Consider the following 21,505-nt stretch of genomic DNA (forward strand, 5'->3'; position numbering starts at 1 on the left):
ACATGGGATCATTTTGACTCATTACAACATGCATTTAGTTTCATTTTGATGATAATTTTTTTCACGGGGAAATTTAAAATAGTTGCTAATATATTTTTTTTACGATATGTTGTCGTTATCTAGAAATTGTGTTGTAAGGGTTATTACCAGGCTACGGTCAAGGCATTACTGCTTACTTTATAGCACTTCAGCAGTGGAGACAGCTTCAAAAGGCTCTTCATCTCAAATAACTTCACAAAAAACACAAACCAATGAACCTTTTGCTAAAAACCTATTTCTTGGCAAATTCGATAAGGTAATGATGAAATTTTCAAATTCTGGACATCAGCTGGTTATAATAGTAAATTAGGCTATTATTATCGGAAATGGAACCTATGCCAAAACTGCCCCAAGCGAAAACGGAACCAAAATGGACAAAACTGTAGCCAAAATCTATGGCAAAAACAGAACCAAACATTAAAAAATGAATATGGTACCAGAATCATTACAAGTTGTGAACGATGACATCTTCAATAAAAGAACAGCAATATTAAAGGCATATTGTCACAGACCACTGATCTATTAAATGGCCTAACAGGATTATCTGAACAAAAATATATTCGATTTCCCTCTAAATGTACTTTATTCAGACATCTATGTAACCACCATTCTCTACTTATTAATGATATTTTGTGAAAATAATTGAATTATGGCAATGGTCCATAATTCAAAAACTAAAATTGCCAAGAGGGATGACATGGATTTCACTCCATCGTTCAATTAAAATTATGCGATGGCTAGATTTGGGTTTTAAAATTTAATGTAATTTTCATTTATTATCCATTTTTAGAGAAATAAGGTCCTTAAATCAGTGACAGTATGCCTTTAAATCATTTATTACTTTATTTAATTTTTTTATGAGCGGGACATAGCCCAGTGGTAAAGTGCTCGCTTGATGCACGGTCCGTCTGGGATCAATCCCTGTCGGTGGGCCCATTGGGCTATTTTTCATTCCAGGCAGTGCACTACAACTGGTATACTACTCTGTGGGATGGTGCATATAAAACGGCATAAAATTTGGTATGGACAATTTTGTTGTTTGTCTGTCAGTTAAATGCAGAATCAGTATTAACATAAACGACAGGTCATTTGTGCAAAAGCTGTAATCGCTTGTCAGAAAATCCAAACAAATGTGTGTTTGCTAATATCACGAATGTTTTGGAAAACTGACCTAAATGTATGCCATGTGTGGTTGACGGTAATGTTCTAACCATCTTTTCCTCCATCGTTCAACGTATCCAGCTATTTCTTTCATGATCTCCATCAACTTTTGTTATAAAACTCTACCTACGTTAGCACTCCACCGACATATTTACAATTTACAGAAGTTTGCTGAAATTCTCAAACTCCTGACGTCATGATATTCGGTGTTTGCAACACGTCATAGAACTTTTATGGGTAGTTTCTTAGAAAATCTCTCACCGCTTTTCCAAGCCATTTGGAATAAGTTGGTTGATTACGGATTTTCTGCAGACTGATTCAGGTCTATTAGCAAACGCAATGACATTCTAGCGACTGTACCTATATAGTCCATTCCACGGGGAACGCCTCTTTTCATGCTATGGATGGAATTTACTATACGTTATTTAGTTCTGAGCCAATTGTTTTCTAAATTGGACACAAAAATGTTTTTTTGTTCTTATTTCCAAAACACTTTTACCTTTCTTCTTATGTCGAACAGAACTGAAATTATTTACCGAAAACTTTTTTGTAGGAGGATGGGATGGATTATAGTGTTGGACAAAATGACCCCTAATATTAACTTTGTGACTATCAAATCATACCAATACATCACCTTCTCTGGCTCACGTGAAGGTACTTATGCAGCTACCATTAGATTGATTTAGTTTATAACCTATTTTGCCTGTCACAAGAGCATGTACCGGTGCACAAGATATCATGCCACTGTCGCGGGAAGATTGTGTTCTCATTACGATGAATAGCAATTTACAGAATTTATAATTTGCAATGAATCGAAACTAACGGTAATACATTTTTGTTAAATTATATCGAGGTTTTAAAATGTTTGACAAATATCATCTACAGATCATATTTTTTCACCATTGCCACTGACCCTAAAACCATTTTCCATTACTAATCATCAAAACAGTGAGAGGATGCAGGATTTGTCTGAATGGTTACTTTATTGCTCTTTGCCAAGATTATTTTGACAGATTTTAGGAATTTATTTATTTATTATTGGTTTTTTTAAATTTATAACCTACCTATGTGTACTTACTCTGTTTTCCACATGTAACTAAAACCGTACATATTGTCTTTATTTGGCCTAAGTAAATCTTAATTGGACATTTATGTAAGCATGCAAATAATTTGAAAAAAACCACTTTAATATAATATTTTTCTTTGTATCACAGGAAATATTGGTTTATCCAGAATTTTCAGACAAGGGAGAATATGAAGAACTTGGGCAAATGTTGCGACCAATTGAAAGATTTTTCACTGAAGGAAGTTAGTTGTTTTTATTTGATCGCAACATATATCAGTCATGTGATTCTTCCGCTTTTTAGCGGAATTCCGCTTTAAAAAAAAAATCTTTTATCATAAAATAAATCTGAAAATGTTTTCATTAAAAAAAAATCCCATTTCCCTTTATTTTCAGGGTTTTTTATTATTGCACTTCCACTAAACCATTTTCTTAATGGCTGTTCGCTTACCTGTAGACAGTGTACCGTGATATAAGACTGATGACCAGTCAAAGAAATCGCTGCACTTTTGTATGATAGAACATTTTCAGCTTTTTTTAAGAATACCAAATCACATGCCTGATATATGTATATTTAAAACAAGTGAAACATTATACTCTATATGTTATTTTTGTATCATAAAATGTTTCATCAGTTATATTCACTGAATTATTTTATTACTATTTTTTTAATTATTATTTACATACATTTCTGTGTTTACAATACCTGCAATTTGACGTCCAAAATTCAGTATATTTTTTCAGTGCTAGGGTGCTGTTAACAGCAACTAGTCATATTGTATTAATACACTTATGTAAGAGTGATATGTTGTTTAAAATACACAATTGTAATAACTCAGTGAAACCTCTCTAAACAGGACACCATGGGACTAAGTAAAAATTCCAGTTTTAAGACCAGTTACATGTTTGTTCTGTACAGATACTTAAAAATGGACCATGAGAAATATCCAGCTTTGAAGGAATTCTAGTTTACAGAGGGTCTGGTTTTTAGGGGTTTCACCGTATATAATATGTCTGATGTTATTATTAATGTATTACATGTGTGGTTTTTAGGGGTTTCACCGTATATAATATGTCTGATGTTATTATTAATGTATTACATGTGTGGTTTTTAGGGGTTTCACCGTATATAATATGTCTGATGTTATTATTAATGTATTAATGTGTGGTTTTTAGGGGTTTCACCGTATATAATATGTCTGATGTTATTATTAATGTATTACATGTGTGGTTTTTAGGGGTTTCACCGTATATAATATGTCTGATGTTATTATTAATGTATTACATGTGTGGTTTTTAGGGGTTTCACCGTATATAATATGTCTGATGTTATTATTAATGTATTACATGTCTGGTTTTTAGGGGTTTCACCGTATATAATATGTCTGATGTTATTATTAATGTATTACATGTGTGCTTTTGGAGTAACTGGTTTTATTAGTAATTATTGCAAGTACTAAACAGTTTTCTTTCTTTTTAAAATCAAGTCCCATTTAATTCTGAAATATTTTTATGAATTAATGTAAAAATATTTTGTTTTCTAGTTGACTCGAGGTCAATTGATTCCGAAGCTGTCATTCCTGAAAAGACAATGCAGCAGCTAAAAGATTTTGGTCTCTTTGGTCAGCAGATACCAGTGGAATACGGTAAAATTAACGTCAAACTTGTCTTGCATCAGAATGAGCATAGTGTCTGGTGACCCTTGTACAGGTTACAGTAAAATACAGGCCTGGTAACCTAACACGTTTATTAGTCCCCTACCAGTCCAACTGGAGGGAACTGTATGTATCATCTCTGTCTGTTTGTAGGTCCATCCGTCTGTCCCACATATAGTTTTCCAGATGGGGCGGGACGTAGCTCAGTGGTACAGTGCTCGCCCGATGTGCAGTCGGTCTAGGATCGATCCCCGTCAGTGGACCCATTGGGCTATTTCTCGTTCCTGCCAGTACTCCACAACTGGTGTAACAAAGGCCGTGGTATTTACTATCCTTTCTGTGGGATGGTGCATATAAAAGATCTCTTTCTGCTAATCGAAAAGAGTAGCCCATGAAGTAGTGACAGTGGGTTTCCTCTCTCAATATCTGTGTGGTCCTTAACCATATGCCATATAACCATAAATAAAATGTGTTGAGTGTGTCGTTAAATAAAACATTTTGTTCCTCTTTTTTTTCACAGAGTTATGGCCCTTGAATTTTGGAGATAAGAATTTGGGGGGGTGGGGGGTGCAAGTAAGGGACATGTATTGCTTTTATTACTATTATTATTATTACTAAAAGAATCCCAGAGCAGATACACTAATACTTTGTTATTCATTCAAATCACTGTTCTAATTGTACTGATATTTTCTATATGTATTTGATAAAAGCCTACAGTAATTGATCAAAAGTTAGGGGGTGTAGTTTTTGGTTAAATAACAAGTAGTGGTGTCGTTAAACAAAACAAATTTAACTTCAGCTATTATTTCTAAATAATTTTTATTATTTGCATTTGAAATTATTGGGTTTTGCAGGTGGATTGGGTTTGAATGCTACCAAATATGCAAGGATTGCCGAGATAACATCGATGGATGGCGGAATTGCTGTCACTCTAGCTGCACATCAAGCTATTGGACTCAAAGTAAGGCTGCTTTTAAAACATTTTGTAAGAGGTCTCGTGGTTCGTTTAATTTTATTGTAAAAATTATTTTGAAGAAATTATTTCTAGTCACTTTTCTGTAAGTCAAGTTTTAGAAAACACTACATTAAATTTTAAGGTTGACTTTCTTATTGACATCTGTTACATGTGTGTCTTTCCAATTTTTCGACCCTGACCTAACTAGAATCCTGTCAAAACCAGCCAAGTTTCATGGTCATGAATTTCAAGAGTTGTGTTTGAAAATCTGTAATAATAATAATAATAATAATACACTTTATTTCAGATCAGTGATCCACAGAAAATACATAATTATACTTGACATACAAATCTGATTACATAGTATACAGTAGCTTTTGCCAGCGATTTACACCTGCAGATTTGACGTACACACTTGTACACCACAGAATTTGTGTGATTACTGAACATGAGTTTAATGTGTAATATAACCACCAGGTTCCTGTTCCACGAAGTGATCTTAGCACTAAGATCACCTTAAGTGCTCTAGGTAGTTATGCACTTAGGGTGATATTAACGCTAAGATCGCTTTATGGAACGGAGCCTAGCTGGACAATGTTCTGGGGTGTTGTTACTAAGCAAGCAATGTTTCAATCAATGTGTTCTAGTGGTGTCGTTAAAAAACAAAAACAAACTTCAGCTTTAACTTTGTGTTGCAGGGAATCTTAATAGCTGGTACTGAGGAACAAAAACGGAAATATTTACCCAAACTGGCAACTGGAGAACATGTTGCTGCTTTTTGTCTCACTGAGCCGTCCAGGTGAGATTTCTGCTGTTCGTTGACAGCTCTCACTCTAAACACTGCCTTTCTGTTCTGTTATTAGTATGAAGGTTGCACATCACCATTAATTTGTTCATGCATTTCAAATCGGTCATCATGTCGGTTATAGGGGCGGGATGTAGCCCAGTGGTAAAGCGCTCACTCGATGCGCGGTCGGTCTGGGATCGATCCCTGTCGGTGGGCCCATTGGGCTATTTCTCATTCCAGCCAGTGCACCACGACTGGTATATCAAAGGCTGTGGTATGTACTACCCTGTCTGTGAGATGATGCATATAATCGATCCCTTGCTGCTAATCGAAAAGAGTAGCCCATGAAGTGGCGACAGCAGGTTTCTTCTCTCTCTATATCTGTGTGGTCCTTAACCATATGTCTGACGCCATATAACCGTAAATAAAATGTGTTGAGTGTGTCATTAAATAAAACATTTCTTTTTTTTAATGTCGATTATGTTTAAAGGACCACATTGCAAAGAAATGCCTATACCCTTTTGAATCTCATTCCAACCAGTGCGCCACAACTGGTCAAAGACCGTGGTATGTGCTTTCCTGTCTGTGGGAAAGTGCATATAAAAGATCTCTTGCTGTATTGGGAAAAATGTTACGGGTTTCCTCTGATCAGAATTACGAAATGTTTGACATTCAATAGGCGATAATTAATTAATTTGCTCTAGTGGTGTCATTAAACAAAACAAACTTTTTCTGTTCTATTATTAGTATGATGGTTGCACATTACCATAATTTTTTCATGCATTTCAATTCAGTTATTAACTCTTTATGTGTATATTTTCATTGTAAAATTTTATTGTTTTTCAGTGGCAGTGATGCTGCATCGATTCAAACACGGGCTGTCTTGTCCGAGGATGGGAAAACGTTTCGTCTGTCAGGAGGCAAGATTTGGATATCAAACGGCGGGATTGCTGATATCTTTACAGTGTTTGCTAAAGTGGAGGTCACTAATAGTGATGTATGATTTATAGTTTCTGTAATTAAGTGGCAAAAAGTGCATTTAGTTGGCTGTGGCTCACTTAACTATATCAAATGAAAAATAATTCATTGAAAATTTAACATTAATTAAACAAATATTAATGTAAATAAAGTCACTCAGCAGATTTTAGACTATAGCTATTAGGCGTCTAAGATACCGTTGTTGTTGTGTCACTGTTAAGAGTTGTATATGAAACGCACTGTCACGACAGAGGGTTCTATCAAACAACCACGACTGGTATATCAAAGGTTATGATATGTGGTAGCTTGTCTGTGGAATGATGCATATAAAACTTTCCCTACTACTAATGGGAAATTGTAGGGTGTTTCCTCTCTAAGACTATATATATCAAAATATATATATATATTTGACATCCAATAGCCAATGATTAAAAAATCAATGTGCTCTAGTGGTGGTGTTACACAAAACAAGTACTTCCTATCAAACAGCAGCAAGAGATAATGACAGTTTGAGTGTTTACTTGTTTGAATATAGCACAGATGTAATTAGTAACAGTGATGTTTTATTTTCAGGGGGGTTGGGCGGATAAATGCGCACCAGATGAGAGGTCGGTCTAGGATCGATGCCCATTGGTGGACCCATTGGGTTATTTCTCGTTCTCCAGTGCACCAAAATTAGTGTAACAAAGGTCATCGTATGTATTATCCTCTCTGGGATGGTGCATATAAAAGATCGTATGATGCTAATCGAAAAGAGCAGCCCATTGTGTCGGTATACCGGGATCACTCTCTAATTATCTCTGATTCTTATCTATATTCTGATGCCATGTAACCATTATTAAAATGTGTTGAGTGCATCAGTAAATAAAACATTTCTTTCTTTCTTTTAGGGTGAGAAGGAAAATAAAATTACTGCATTTATTGTGGAGCGAGCATTTGGTGGGGTTTCAAATGGTGAACCAGAGGACAAACTTGGAATTCGCGGATCAAATAGTAAGTTTTGTTTTAAAATAACAATTGATCTAACTGGTTCAATCCAACTTTAGCTAGTCATCATCTGTTTATTAGATATAATGGGAATTTGATTGGCTGCTGTTAATCAGATAAATCCTATCCCCCTCTGGTGTAATTTCAACAACTGCACGACTCGAAATAGAAACTAAAATATGACCTGCTGTTAATTTTTTTAAAATAGCAGACCAAAAGAAATATGGCCTGCTGAAATAAGAGCATGGAATGAGTCGTGGGTTTGGGACAGTGTGTGTAAAATTAGGACTTCTAAGATGCAGTGTTCTCGCTGGGTGAAAATTAAAGGAGGGCGGCCGCGCAGCACCACACCCTTCAAAAGGAGCTTGGTGGTTACCATGTTGTTGAGTGTTGATAGACTTTGTAGAAAGACATACTCCTTATTTTGATTACAAAAAGTTTACTAGATAATTTGGCAAAACCTTTTATTAACCCAGAGCTAGCTCTGTTCTCAGATGTACTATGAAACCCCTCTAAACCAGACAACCAGGGGACCAGGTAAAATGTCCGATTTAGAGAGGTTACATTCTGTACTGATTTTTAAAAAGGGACCATGAGAAACGTCTGGTTTTGATGTAATTCCGGCTTACATAGGTTTCACTGTATTTTCTTTTTCTTTGCAGCGACAGAAGTGTTCTTTGATGAAACCCCAGTTCCTGTGGAGAATGTTTTGGGGGAAGTAGGACAGGGGTTTAAGGTTATCATATTGATTCTTTTCGTCGTCTGGGTTTTTCTGCCCCCCCCCCCCCCCCCCCCCCCGAGTGCAATAATTTCGCTTAAACATGATTTTGTAACTGTTGATAACTTATGCTAAAGATTTTACGTTACAGTGATGTTGTATTATTAAATAATAGAAATATATAATATTTGACTAGACTACCTCATTTCTTTCATCCATATTGATTTATATAGAAACTGCAATTAAAATTAGAGCCATTTTTCTGTTGGTTAAAGCCAAATGATGATTGGATTGTAATAAATATTGTTTAATCGGGGTGTATGTTAGTGGTGTGGCCGTTAGATACCATTTATCTCACAACGAGTTGTTTTAAAAGGTATTTAACGAGCGAAATTGAATTTGATACGTTTTTAAACAATGAGTTGTGAGATAAATGGTATCTAATGGACACTAATGTATTATACTATTTCTTACATATCCTCAAAAACCAGGTTTTAAGCAAATTGCAACATCTTTTTCGACTGAAAGATATTTACAACCCTTTGGACTTGTAGCTGACATCACAGACACATGATTGTCAGGTTAACAAAAGTCACAATGTAATCAATTTCCATCGTGTTGTTTTTCATTGGATATATGGCATTTGTGACCTGGTCATCACTTAGGAGCAGCCAGTCGTATGTCTGGAAATTGTTAACACACGCACGTGTGTAACCAGTGTATGTGTTATCATAAATAATGCATGTTGTTCTTACCAATATGTGTGTAAGAAAATTATGTATACCACATGCATTCCAGTTATAACATAACTAATACACTTGTGATGTTTTATAACAAATGTAAAACAATTTTTTATTATTAATAGTTTGACATTATTTTTGATAGATTGCCATGAACATACTAAACAGTGGAAGATTCAGCATGGGATCCTCAGTTGCTGGCATACTGAAAACACTTCTAGGCAAGTGCAGTTTAGAAATTTACAGTGGAAATAAAATGTTTTTTGAACTGTAATGGGTCATTCCCCAGAAAAGGTGAAACATGGATGATTTTGTCCCCATCTATTTATTCTGATACAAATTATTTCAGTTTAATCTTTTATATGAAAATAAATGTTGTTGATGATGCTTTAGCCAAGGGCATTAACATTCATCATTTCAGTGATAATTATTCTGCCTAAAAAAATACTTTGACTTCTATACAAAGTTTTAAAATATACTTAGCTTGATTTATATATTATATTATACTTTTCCCACACAGCTCCTTACACTGTTGTTTTATATAATTATATATAAATAATACTTTCATATACTTACTATTTGTAACACCCAATAGCCGATGTGTATTTTTGTGCTGGGGTGTTGTTAAACATTCATTCATTCAATCGGCCTGAAAATTAATAAATTTTATGGATAAATTTGTTTTCTTCCCAAACCCATTGGGCTATTTCTCATTCCAGTTAGTGCACCATAACTGATATATCAAAGGCCATGGTATGTGCTATCCTGGCTGTGGGATGGTGCATATAAAAGATCCCTTGCTACTAATGGAAAAATATAGTAGGTTACTAACACTGAATATATGTCAGAATTACCAAATGTTTGACATACAGTAGCCGATGATTAATAAATCAGTGTGCTCTAGTGTTGTTATTAAACAAAAGCAACTAACTTTTACCAACCAGTTAATGGTGTGTCCGGTGACATGTCTAGGGTACAACAACTGGGATTTTGTTCTATATTCATGGCTCCCAGATATCCTCTTAGGTTCATCCTCTGGTATATTCAATTTATGAAAATGTACTTTGGTTTGAATTGTGTAAATTTACGTATGTCACCTACCTGTAAAATGAAGCATTCTGGGTAAACTGGAATATAAAAAGGGTTTATAAACTATGAACATTTTCTGTTCTTTTTTACTGACCAGTGTTTGTTAACAGGTTACACCGCCGAACATGCGACAACACGAGCTCAGTTTGGCAAGAAATTGGCAGAATTTGGCCTCATTCAGGTGAGATCATATAACTGAGTTGTTTTGGTTTTTTGTCTTTGAGACAGTTGTGAAAACAGTTCATTATTTTGTGGTAACCTATTGTTTTAATATGTTGGGCTTTTTAAAATGTTTACTTTAAAATAAATAATTTTAAGGATTGTCTGTTATTTCTTTTTCGTTCATCGGGTTATAAAAAAAATAAAAAAATTGCAAACTGTGTGAATCGGTGAAGCCATTCTCACATAAGTTGGTGGATGATTTTTTTTTTTTTTTTCATACCCAGATAAATGTAAAAGAAATAATACACAATACTTATAATTAAATTTTAATCATACTTGCTACTAATAAAACTAAAACTTCATACTTTATTTTGATTTATTTTTGGTCTATAAACAATAATGCTCAATAAGACAACTTGCCCATATAAAATGACGTCATCAGATGTGACGTTCCCTGACGACATCATTTTTACATTCCTTGAGAAATGAACAAACTTCTATTGCTATGGGATGATGTTATGAATGTAACAGAAATGTAATTATAAGGCTATGACGTTAACAAAATTTGTTACGGGAAAAATAAAAAGTGAATATTGGTTACAAACAAATATGAATTAATTGCTGACATTCAGTTGCATAAATTATGCCACACTAATGGAAATAATTTAGGAGTATGCAACCTTATCAGATGTAGTGAAAGTGTAACTGATTCCTTGGTTGATTGGTACAATATCCAGGGTTTTTTTTACCTTTACGTCCACAAAATTATTAGCAATTCAGCAAATTTGATAAGAAAATCTTTAGTTAAAATCATGTTTCAACAGACACAATTTTTGCATGATCTTTTTATCAAATTAGTAATGAAATATATACGTCAAATTCAATATTGATTTGTATTTGGCAGTTTAATAAATGACAGTTTGAACCCAGAGTATCCACCAATCAAAATGATTTAAGTTAAAGTTAAATTATTTCATTGCAACTTAACATATTAGTGTTCTTTTATGTCTTGTATAACATCTGTACCCATTAGTAGAATTAGTGCAGCTAACATTTTTCCATTTTGACATTTCATCCATTTAGACCAATTATTAAACCATTAACATTTGTTGATACCGAAAATGTTAATTTTTAAACACAACTTGTTTTCAGGAAAAGATTGCAAGAATCACGGTGATGACTTATGTTATGGAGAGCATGGCTTACCTAACAGCTGGGATCATCGACGAGTATGAAACCCCGGATTGCTCTGTGGAGGCTGCTATGGTTAAGGTCTGTTTTGAGAAAACTAACTTTAAAAAATATTTATTCATTGTAATGTTTATTAAAGGTTAAAGTAACAGACCCAAGTTTTTAAACACTACGGCATACACTATTAGAAACAGGTTTTTTTACAATTGAAATCACACATTATTTAGATTTTTTTAAATATTATTTATTCATTTTTTTAGTACATGATATCCACATTTGGAATAAAAGAAAATTAGATAAGACAGCCATGTTAAAGATACATATTCTAAATATATGCATACATATATTATCAGAAATAGTAACAACTGTAACAATGTACTACTATTCTTGTCAGTTTTATATGAATATAACTCACATAGGCACATACAAGTAAGTAGGCCTTCAAACTTTTTTATATTAATAAAATAATTTTCTTGTCAAGCAAAAGGTTGTAGGTCATGTGTAATTTAAACATAAAAACTGCTGTAATGTTTTAATAACTAAAGTCCGTGACCAACATTTGCTGAGTTACAAATTGCTAATCTTCGCTAAAGAATAAAGGCTAATTTAATTTGTTCTGTATTTAGGTGTACAGTTCCGAAGGAGCTTGGGCCGGTGTCAGCGACTGTCTTCAGATTCTTGGTGGTCTTGGATACATGAAAGACTTTCCCTATGAACGTTACCTACGAGATGCAAGAATACTATTAATATTTGAGGTAACTTAATATTTCTATAAGCCAGTGCACCACGACTGGTATATCAAAAGCCATGGTATGTGTTATCCTGTCTGGGATGGTGAATATAAAAAAGATCCCTTGCCACTAATAAAAAAAATGTAGCGGTTTGTCTCTAAGACTATATGTAAAAATTACCTAATGTTTGACATCCAATCCGATGATTAATAAATCAATGTGCTCTAGCTTTATTATGTACTGTTACAGATCAAGTTTGACTTGCATGATAATTTACCTATTTTTCACAGAGTTGTGGCCCTTGAAGTTAAAAGATTTGAAAAATGTGTTGGGCCCGGTATTGATTATCAATACTCTCAGAATGCTTATTTAATACTTTGAAATATTTGGTGTACTGACATTTTCAGGGAACCAATGAAATTCTCCGCCTCTTCATTGCACTTCAAGGTTTGCAGCATGCAGGAAAAGAATTAAAAGAACTTGTCAAGTAATTGTTGTTTTTTATTTTATTTATTTTTGTTCTGTAGTTTCTATATAATGTAAATCAGGAAATGTTAGCAAGTATAAAATATTAGCAAATTTAGATATTTTATGTTGCTAAATTTAAAGAGATAAAAAAATAGACTGTTCCAAAAAACAAATGCTGTTAATTAAATTGTAAGTATAGCCAAGAACAATAGTTAGGATATACATTACTGCAATTATCTATTCAATTTGTTAGTAAGCTGCATAATGTCAAAATTTATCAAAAGTATTTTCTTTCTTTTTTTTAAAATACTTTTATGCTGACCTTGCTAAAGTTATGTCTATAATATGTCACCTATTTGAAATTCGTTAAATATTAAGTTCACTAATTTTTTATTTTATTTATACCTGTAGATAAGATTTCCCAAACTAGGTGATATCAATTCCCTTCACCAAAAACAATTCAAAATACCTCTGCTAAAGCTTTGTAAAAAGTTTAACCTTTCAATTACAGAAAACTTAAATATGCTGTATGCAAAATTATTTCTTGTTTTGTTTTGTCGGAGAAACTGGTTTTAAGTTTTATATTGATAGCAGATTATGATGAAGAGTGATTTTGAACAAATTAAAAAAAAAAAAATTCATCTTAGCCTGATCTCAACAAATGGCATAGTCCCTCTATGTAGACTGGTCAGAACATCCCAACAGCCAATGGAATGGCTTAAAATCATCCAGTGAGTCATCTTGTGTCCTCTTCCGGTCATTTGACTGAAGCTGCCTTCATTCTTCTTCCCTGTTACGGTCTGCCAACTTTTCTTTACTCCTGTTAAATCTAAGCCATTTGTTGAGGTCAGGCTAACTATTCATAAAAGAAAAAAAGATCCAAGTTTTTTACACATTTGTATATGTACATATGAAGGCTCAAAATGGCTAAAGATCAAGAGGAAACTTCCACTCTAAATAAACCATACACATTCTCATAATCAGTTTCGCAAGCAGCTTTTGCTTTCATTCTTGAAGTATTTTACAACTATAGAATTTATATTGACACATGTGGTCTACATCGGCTTCTCAATTTCTACCTTTTGCTTCAAGAATAAAATTTGATGTAGCAAAGATTGCGTCTCCACTTCATAAACAGATTTTTTTCGAGCGTTGCTTCTTCTGCATTTGGACAAACAAACATCTTGTAAATTTAAAAAAGATTATATTTGTTTTGTAGGAAACTTCGAAACCCAATGGCAAATCCTAGTCTAGTATTTTCAACCATTTTTGATAGATGGAAGAATCACAAGAATCCAGCCCTCACTCTGCGCCTGAACGAAGAGGTGCATCCAAGTCTCAAGGTTAGTTAATAAATACTTAGCCAGCATTAACTCAGTTACCCCATAGCAAGTAAAGATATTGGGGTCATGTTTATGAAGCTATCTTTACGCTACGAAATCGTAAAACCATTGTAAGCCATGATGTCACTATGGTGTGTGCAGGCGGGACGTAGCCCATGGTAAAGTGTTTGCCTGATGCACGGTCAGTCTAGGATCGATCCCCGTCGGTGGGCCCATTGGGCTATTTCTCGTTCCAGCCAGTGCACCACGACTGGTATATCAAAGGTCATGGTATGTGCTATTCTGTTTGTGGCATGGTGCATATAAATGTTTGCTTGCTACGAATGGAAAATTAAATTTGATGTATTGTATTTAAGAATTGAGCCATTTTGTTGATGTATATTTAAGATCCTTGACTCTTAATTACCTTGTATAAAAGTATTTTCTAATAAAAAATTTAAATGTATGTTGTTATTATTTATGATTTATTTTCAGATAGAAGCTATTGAGCTTGAACGTGGTGTTTTGAGATTTCAGAAAACTGTTGAAGTCGTTCTCAGCAAATATGGAAATGTAGGTTTTTGTTTACAAGCATAAAAATTACACATGTTGTAACATTTATCTTAAAAGTATACTTCTTCACTTCCATCGCCTATGCAAAGTTTAGCATTATGTTTATGAATGTGGTCATTGAGAATATGTTCACAGGGAATTTACCATTAAAATTTACATATAAACTACAAGGTTTGTTTGAAACAGTTGACTCGATATAACTTGCATTTATCAATTTGAAAGTAGTTATATGCTTCTTATTGGTTAGAGTGGAAGTGGGCCACAGTCAAGGATGTCTTTTACTCCCTTTAAGGAAAAAAGTAAGAGACAAAAATATTGTGCAATACATGTATATGAAGCTAGATTTATCAGCTTCAAAAAAGACCTCAAAATGTTTTAAAACGACTAAAACACAACGTCCCATCCATTCCAGTAATGGTAGGTTGCTAGTTCTTTGAAACCATAGGGTGGTTCAGGCCTCACGCGAGGTCAAAATCATAGAGCAAAGTCACTTCTCTCTCGAACTTTAGAGAGGGCGAAGTTTTTAACAGCAGGGAGACTTGAATTTTTAATCTAAAAAAATAAAATGCACAAAAAGAAGTTATTTTAATACAGGTGCAACTTTTACAATCTGCATTTTAATTTTTATTATTAATAAAAAAAATGTTCACCATCTGTACTGCTAACTGAAGGATATGTGCTCTATTTTGATGTTGATCATCACTTTGTTTGCATTGCCATAGTTTCATACCCAATAGCCGATGTATTTTTCATGCTGGGGTGTCATGCTGGGGTGTCGTTAAACATTCATTCATTCATTCATTCATTCATTCCTTGTCACTGTTGTTTAACATAAAACAAAATGTTTATAGAATTTACAGTGGTCACTTAACACGGACACTTTAGCAACTTGGAGATCCAGTTTAGGTGACCGTCGGGTGTGTAGGACAGGTTACCTTTTACATTAAAAATCCACTGCGACAGGTTTGCTTGTATTATTTTATAATTTCGACATCTGTTTTGTATTTTGAATTTATTTATTATGACAAAGTCTGCAAAAAAGTAGTTCATTACTCCTCGCATTTTTTTTTCACGTGGAGGTCTGCTGCTCCAAACTAATTTTTTTTAAATGAATTTTCCGGTGGAGCCTGACAACAGTCAGTAGCACGTTTAGGCCATCTATTAGTGCCCGACACGGGTGTTGTCTGAGTTAGACAGTCTATCGGTATCTGTGAGCATGTTGCATGATTTTGTGGCGCCAGTCTTCTTTTCAAACACTCGGACACTTCACACTTACTTATTATCTATGAATAGGTGTTTCTCAAGGTCTTCACCATTCGTCCGTGATGTGTACATTGCAAGTGATGACTATTTTTAAAAAGGCGATACAGATTTCGCCTTACAGTGACTGGCACGGCGAAGTCAGGCTGGTCAGAGCGAAGTTTGGGCTCACTTAGCCCAGTCGCGTGAGCCCTGGTGGTTGTAGGGTAGGGGGTCAAGACTGATAAACAAAGTTTCTAGGGGATTTGGGTCATGCTCGCCCAGAATATATATCTTTGACCCCTGAACCCACACACTGCAAACGCACCTGAAGCACCACCGCAACAGCAAGAAGTATTATTAAAACTAGATCTTGTTTGAATCTGCACACAGCTATGTTGGTGGTGTGAATATTTCAGCACCATATGATTTGATGCACTAAATTCATTAAATTAATGTACCGGTACTGTTTATACTACTTATTTCATTGCTGATATATTACATTATTAAAACCAGATGTATGGGTTGTGTTTTTTTGTTTGCTTGGGGTTTTATGTTGTTGTTTTGGGGTGAGTTTTTTGTATTTTCATTGGGGGGGGAGGGAGGGGGGGGTGATGATGGTGGTGGTTAATTAAAAAAATTAATTAATATAACATTTTTTTTTAGATTTTTTTCTTTTCTTTTTCTTTCAGAAAATCATTCATGAACAGATGGATTTGAAGAGAATAGCAGATATTGCAATTGACCTTTATGCCATGACAGCATGCATTGGAAGGTCATCTCGGTCGTATTGCATTGGCTTAAGAAATGCAGATCACGAGGTAAATTTAACATAATTATAGGCAATGGAAATATATCTTAGCCCTGTAATCTACTCTCCATCATATAACATTGCACACATACAATATTAATAAGTTATATAGGAGGGTGTGTCATATATTGATCTGTATTTCAACTGGGTGGAGGACAATGCATAATCCAGTTACTGAGTAAACTTTGCGTGAATTAATCATCAGTGGATACTGCTAATTGCCTTGATGCAGCGACGAAGTGTCGCCATCATTTTGCTGACCATGCAAAGGTTGCAGATGTGAACCAATCTTCCAATTTTGTTATGGCTTATAGTAGGAAACAAGAAACGGAAACATACTTATAGCGTGTAATCATGTCTCGTACTCTACTACTTCTCTCCCGGCGGGATTTAGCTCAGCTCGCTCAAGATGCTTGCGTCGCAGGATTGAACCACCAAGGTGGATCCATTCAGCTTATTGTTTTTTTTTCTGGTTCCAACCAGTGCACCACAACTGGACAAAGGCTGTGGTATGTGCTTTCCTGTCTGTGGGAAAGTGCATATAAAAGATGTATCCTTGATGCAGCAACAACGCGTCACCATCGTTTTGCTGACAATGCAAAGGATTGAGATGTGAACCAAGTTGAAGCATGGTTAATTTTCCTGTTTTGTTATGGCTTATAATAGGAAACAAGAAAAGGAAATATACTCATAGCGTGTAATCATGTCTCATCTTCTAATTCTCGTCCATTCTCATTTCTTTATAAAATCCCAGATCAAATTATGTATATTTGCTACTCTAGTACCCACATACAATACTTTTTATACGCCCATCTATGATGGGTCGTATTATGATGTGGTGTTGTCCTTACGTCCGTCCATCTGTTAACTATTTCTTGCTGGACTAATCTTACATACAGATTAATATAGAATCATCAAACCTCACATGTAGGAACAACATGGGATGGCGGTGTGTCGCACACTATTACTAGGCCACTGTGACCTACTTTTCACGGTCATAACAGTAAATCCTTCTCCGGACCATATTTCGCATACAGATGCATATAGGATCATCAAACTTCATATGTAGGAACAACTTGGGATGGCGGTGTGTTCCGTACTATTACTAGGTCACTGTGACCTACTTTTCAGTCTACTGCACATAACAGTAAATCCTTGTCTGGACCATATCTTGCATACAGGACCATCAAACCTCACATGTAGGAACAACCTGGGATGGCGGTGTGTCGCATACTGTTACTAGGTCACTGTGACCACTTTTCACGGTCTACTGCACATAACAGTAAATCCTTGTCCAGACCATATCTTGCATACAGATGCATACAGGACCATCAAACCTCACATGTAGGAACAACTTGGGATGGTGGTGTGTAGCATATTGTTACTAGGTCACTGTGACCTACTTTCACGGTCTACTTGACATAACAGTAAATCCTTGTCTGGAAGATGTCTTTCATACAGGACCATCAATCCTCACATGTAGGAACAACTTGGGATGTTGGTGTGTCACATACAGTTACTAAGTCTCTGTGATACAAATAAATCAAATAATTTGTGCATATTCTGAACATCATATGGTTTCCCATCAAACTCCTCGCAGGCGTATCATGTACCTCACCAATTCTCTTGTTCTATGTATATAATTGTCAGAGGTCCAGGCTTGTGCGTGTGTGCGTACATGTTATACATTTATTATATTTAAAGCACTGATTCAGGGCTCCCACCCCTGACATTGCTGTTTGAGATCTGGGACAATAAAACAGTTTGTCACTAGAAGAAATGTAAACGGATCTATTCTAAACACATAAATAATTACATTTATACTTGAGATTGCAGCACGACTAAATTTATCACTTGATAATGGTTTGTGGTACAGCAACAGATTGATATTTTATTTGACATAATCATTTATAACTAGGAAAAGGTAAATGTTTATGTGTATATTGGTCAGCAAATGACAGCATCCTGGATTTCACAGCTATTTTTCTGCAGTGTTAAAAAAAAAAAATTCTGTAGCCATTTTCACAGGAAACAATAATATTATGTCAAATAAAAATATTATTTAAACTTGTTTTTCAGCTTCTTCTAACAAAGTCTTTCTGTCAGGATGCTGCAAAACGAATTAATGACAATATAGCAAATATTACACTGGGTGAGTTAGTGAAACATTTTGTAATTCAGTTGAATTATCCCTAATACTTTACTTTTTATTTCTTTTGATTGAAAATGCAGATTCACATTGCATAACTGGGTGCCTGAAAACCGGGGTGGGTGGGTTGGGGCCGCTCGAAACAAATATCTGTGTCACCAAAAATACTTTCATATTTTCGACTCTTGGACACGTTAGAGCTGGATGTAGTGAAGTTTATATAAAAGACCCCATGGTGCCAATCAAAGACTTTGTAGGGGACATTTTTCTTAAATCTTAGAAAAAAGAAAGAAATGTTTTATTTAACGACGCACTCAACACATTTTATTTATGGTTATATGGCGTCAGACATATGGTTAATGACCACACAGATATTGAGAGAGGAAACCCGATGTCGCCACTTCATGAGCTACTCTTTTCGATTAGCAGCAAGGGATCTTTTATATGTACCATCCCACAGACAGGGTAGTACATACCATGGCCTTTGATATACCAGTCGTGGTGCACTGGCTGGAACGAGAAATAGCCTAATGGGCCCACCAGCGGAGATCGACCGCACATCAAGGGAGCGCTTTACCATTGGGCTACGTCCCACCCCTCTTAAATCTTAGATGATCAGTTAAGTTCACCTGCTTTTAACCTAGTCAATGGATTGTCCATCACCCGAATTGTATTTGCATAAGCAGAGAGTAACCTCATCTTACGACATGTACTGTTGACGTAGTGTACAAAATTAGTCTGGAAAGGTTTGTTAAAAATAGTTTAGAACTAAAATCTGAAACATATTGCTTCACCATGTATCCTATTGACAATTCTCTTGAATTTTCTATTTCCATGACAAACAGAACAATGGTTCGCATGAAATATTGTGACCACCTTTCCTCCCCCCAAAGTTGCCTATGTGGCAGCAATGACTTACTTCCATTTTTCTCAACCAAGCATCGTAATAGCATATTTTAGACACATCACAGAACAATTATCACCAAATATTTTTTGTACCCATTCTTTGTTCAGGTTCCGTTCACAACCAGGATGAAAATTATCGTCAGATAGCCGAAATGATTTTCAAGAATGGCGGATATGCAGCAGAACATCCACTAGAGAGGAACTGGTGACATACCTCGTTATAAGATGTGCCTTACGAGATGACATCTTGCTTTAACAGGACACCTCTGCATAATGGACAGTAGTGTACTGTTCACATCACAGAAGGGAATAGTACAGTGAATGAAGCGACAGCAATGCCAAATTGTTTTTGAAATCTGTTGGTCTGTTTTCAAGTTTTGTCAAGGTGTACTTTGGAAGATTAAATATTCTATGATGTAACGAGGGAAGAAAAGGGTTGCTCCGAGGTGAAAGGTTATGATTTGGAATAGAACTAATGTACAATATTTATTTATCCATGAAAGATCTGTGGTGTTAGGAAACATTTGTCCTAATTTACAAAGGTATCTTAGGCTCTGCTAGACAACAAAGCATCCTCTTTGCAAGTCTTTTAGCATTGCACTGCGAGATCGCAACGATGCAGGAGTTTAGTGAATTAGGCCCCAGGTTTTTGTGCTCCTAGTTAAAATGCAATGGAGTGGGAACCGGTCAAATTGTTAACAGGTATGCTGTATGAATAGTAACCAGTCAAGAATAGCTCTCAGGAAATAACCATTGTTCACTTTACATACCTGTGATAATCTCTAAATGCTTGCACATGGTTACAGTATTTTGTGAGAGCAATAAATGAGTGAAATGATGTGTGATGCAGTGTTACGTATAAATATGACTATTATATTGGAGTAAATGTTTAAAAGATTATCACTTGTTTGTCATCTTTTATAATTAAAAGTCAGCATTATTCGTAGACTTTTTCTCGTTCCAACCAGTGCACCACAACTGGATAAAAAGTAAAGTTTGTTTTATTTAACGACACCGCTAGAGCACATTGATTTTTTATCTTATCATCGGCTATTGGACGTCAAACATATGGTCATTCTGACACTGTTTTTAGAGGAAACCCGCTGTCGCCACATAGGCTACTCTTTTTACGACAGGCAGCAAGGGATCTTTTATTTGCGCTTCCCACAGGCAGGATAGCACAAACCATGGCCTTTGTTGAACCAGTTATGGATCACTGGTCGGTGCAAGAGGTTTACACCTACCCATTGAGCCTTGCGGAGCACTCACTCAGGGTTTGGAGTCGGTATCTCGATTAAAAATCCCATGCCTCGACTGGGATCTGAACCCAGTACCTACCAGCCTGTAGACCGATGGCCTGCCACGACGCCACCGAGGCCGGTCACAACTGGATAAAGGCTGTGTATGTGTTGTCCTGTCTGTGAGAAAGTGCATGTAAAAGATCCCTTGCTGCATTAGAAAAAATGTAGCGAATTTCCTCGTATCACTACGAGTCAGAATTACCAAATGTTTAACATCCAATAGCCAATGATTAATTAATTGATGTGTTCTAGTGGCGTTGTTAAACAAAACAACCTTCTTCTTCTAACACTCACAAGTTAATGTGCATGGAGTTACAGTTATCCACCTCCATAAAAGTATTTTTGCACTGCTCATCTACATCAGTGATCCATATTAGGGCATCATTCATTCACGGATGCATATTTATTAGTCCATAGCCTCTTACCATTTGACCAATCTTATCCAGCTTGGGTGACCCTATCAGGCTCCAAATTCATAAA

At 35.3% G+C, this 21,505-nt stretch overlaps 1 protein-coding gene across 3 annotated transcripts; it reads left to right on the forward strand.

The window, feature by feature from the left end:
- Positions 1 to 39: 39 nt before the first annotated feature.
- On the forward strand, positions 40 to 20,622 carry LOC121367866 (complex I assembly factor ACAD9, mitochondrial-like). Of its 3 annotated transcripts, none has more exons than XM_041492299.1 (18): positions 40 to 295; positions 2,415 to 2,508; positions 3,808 to 3,909; positions 4,773 to 4,879; positions 5,572 to 5,672; positions 6,507 to 6,657; positions 7,529 to 7,631; positions 8,288 to 8,361; positions 9,229 to 9,304; positions 10,283 to 10,353; positions 11,487 to 11,606; positions 12,152 to 12,280; positions 12,664 to 12,743; positions 13,944 to 14,067; positions 14,542 to 14,619; positions 16,551 to 16,679; positions 18,749 to 18,821; positions 19,833 to 20,622. In XM_041492299.1, exons 1-18 carry the CDS (start codon positions 107 to 109, stop codon positions 19,931 to 19,933), a joined length of 1,902 nt encoding a protein of 633 aa, XP_041348233.1. In that variant the 5' UTR covers positions 40 to 106; the 3' UTR covers positions 19,934 to 20,622. The 3 variants fall into 3 exon arrangements, with proteins under 3 accessions (XP_041348233.1, XP_041348234.1, XP_041348235.1); XM_041492300.1 differs by having other exon boundaries at positions 14,001 to 14,067; XM_041492301.1 differs by lacking the exon at positions 40 to 295 and adding an exon at positions 1,063 to 1,854.
- The last annotated feature ends 883 nt before the right edge of the window (positions 20,623 to 21,505 follow it).

This window comes from Gigantopelta aegis, chromosome 3 (assembly GCF_016097555.1).
Source record: "Gigantopelta aegis isolate Gae_Host chromosome 3, Gae_host_genome, whole genome shotgun sequence".
In the NCBI taxonomy this organism is placed as follows: Eukaryota; Metazoa; Mollusca; class Gastropoda; order Neomphalida; family Peltospiridae; genus Gigantopelta; species Gigantopelta aegis.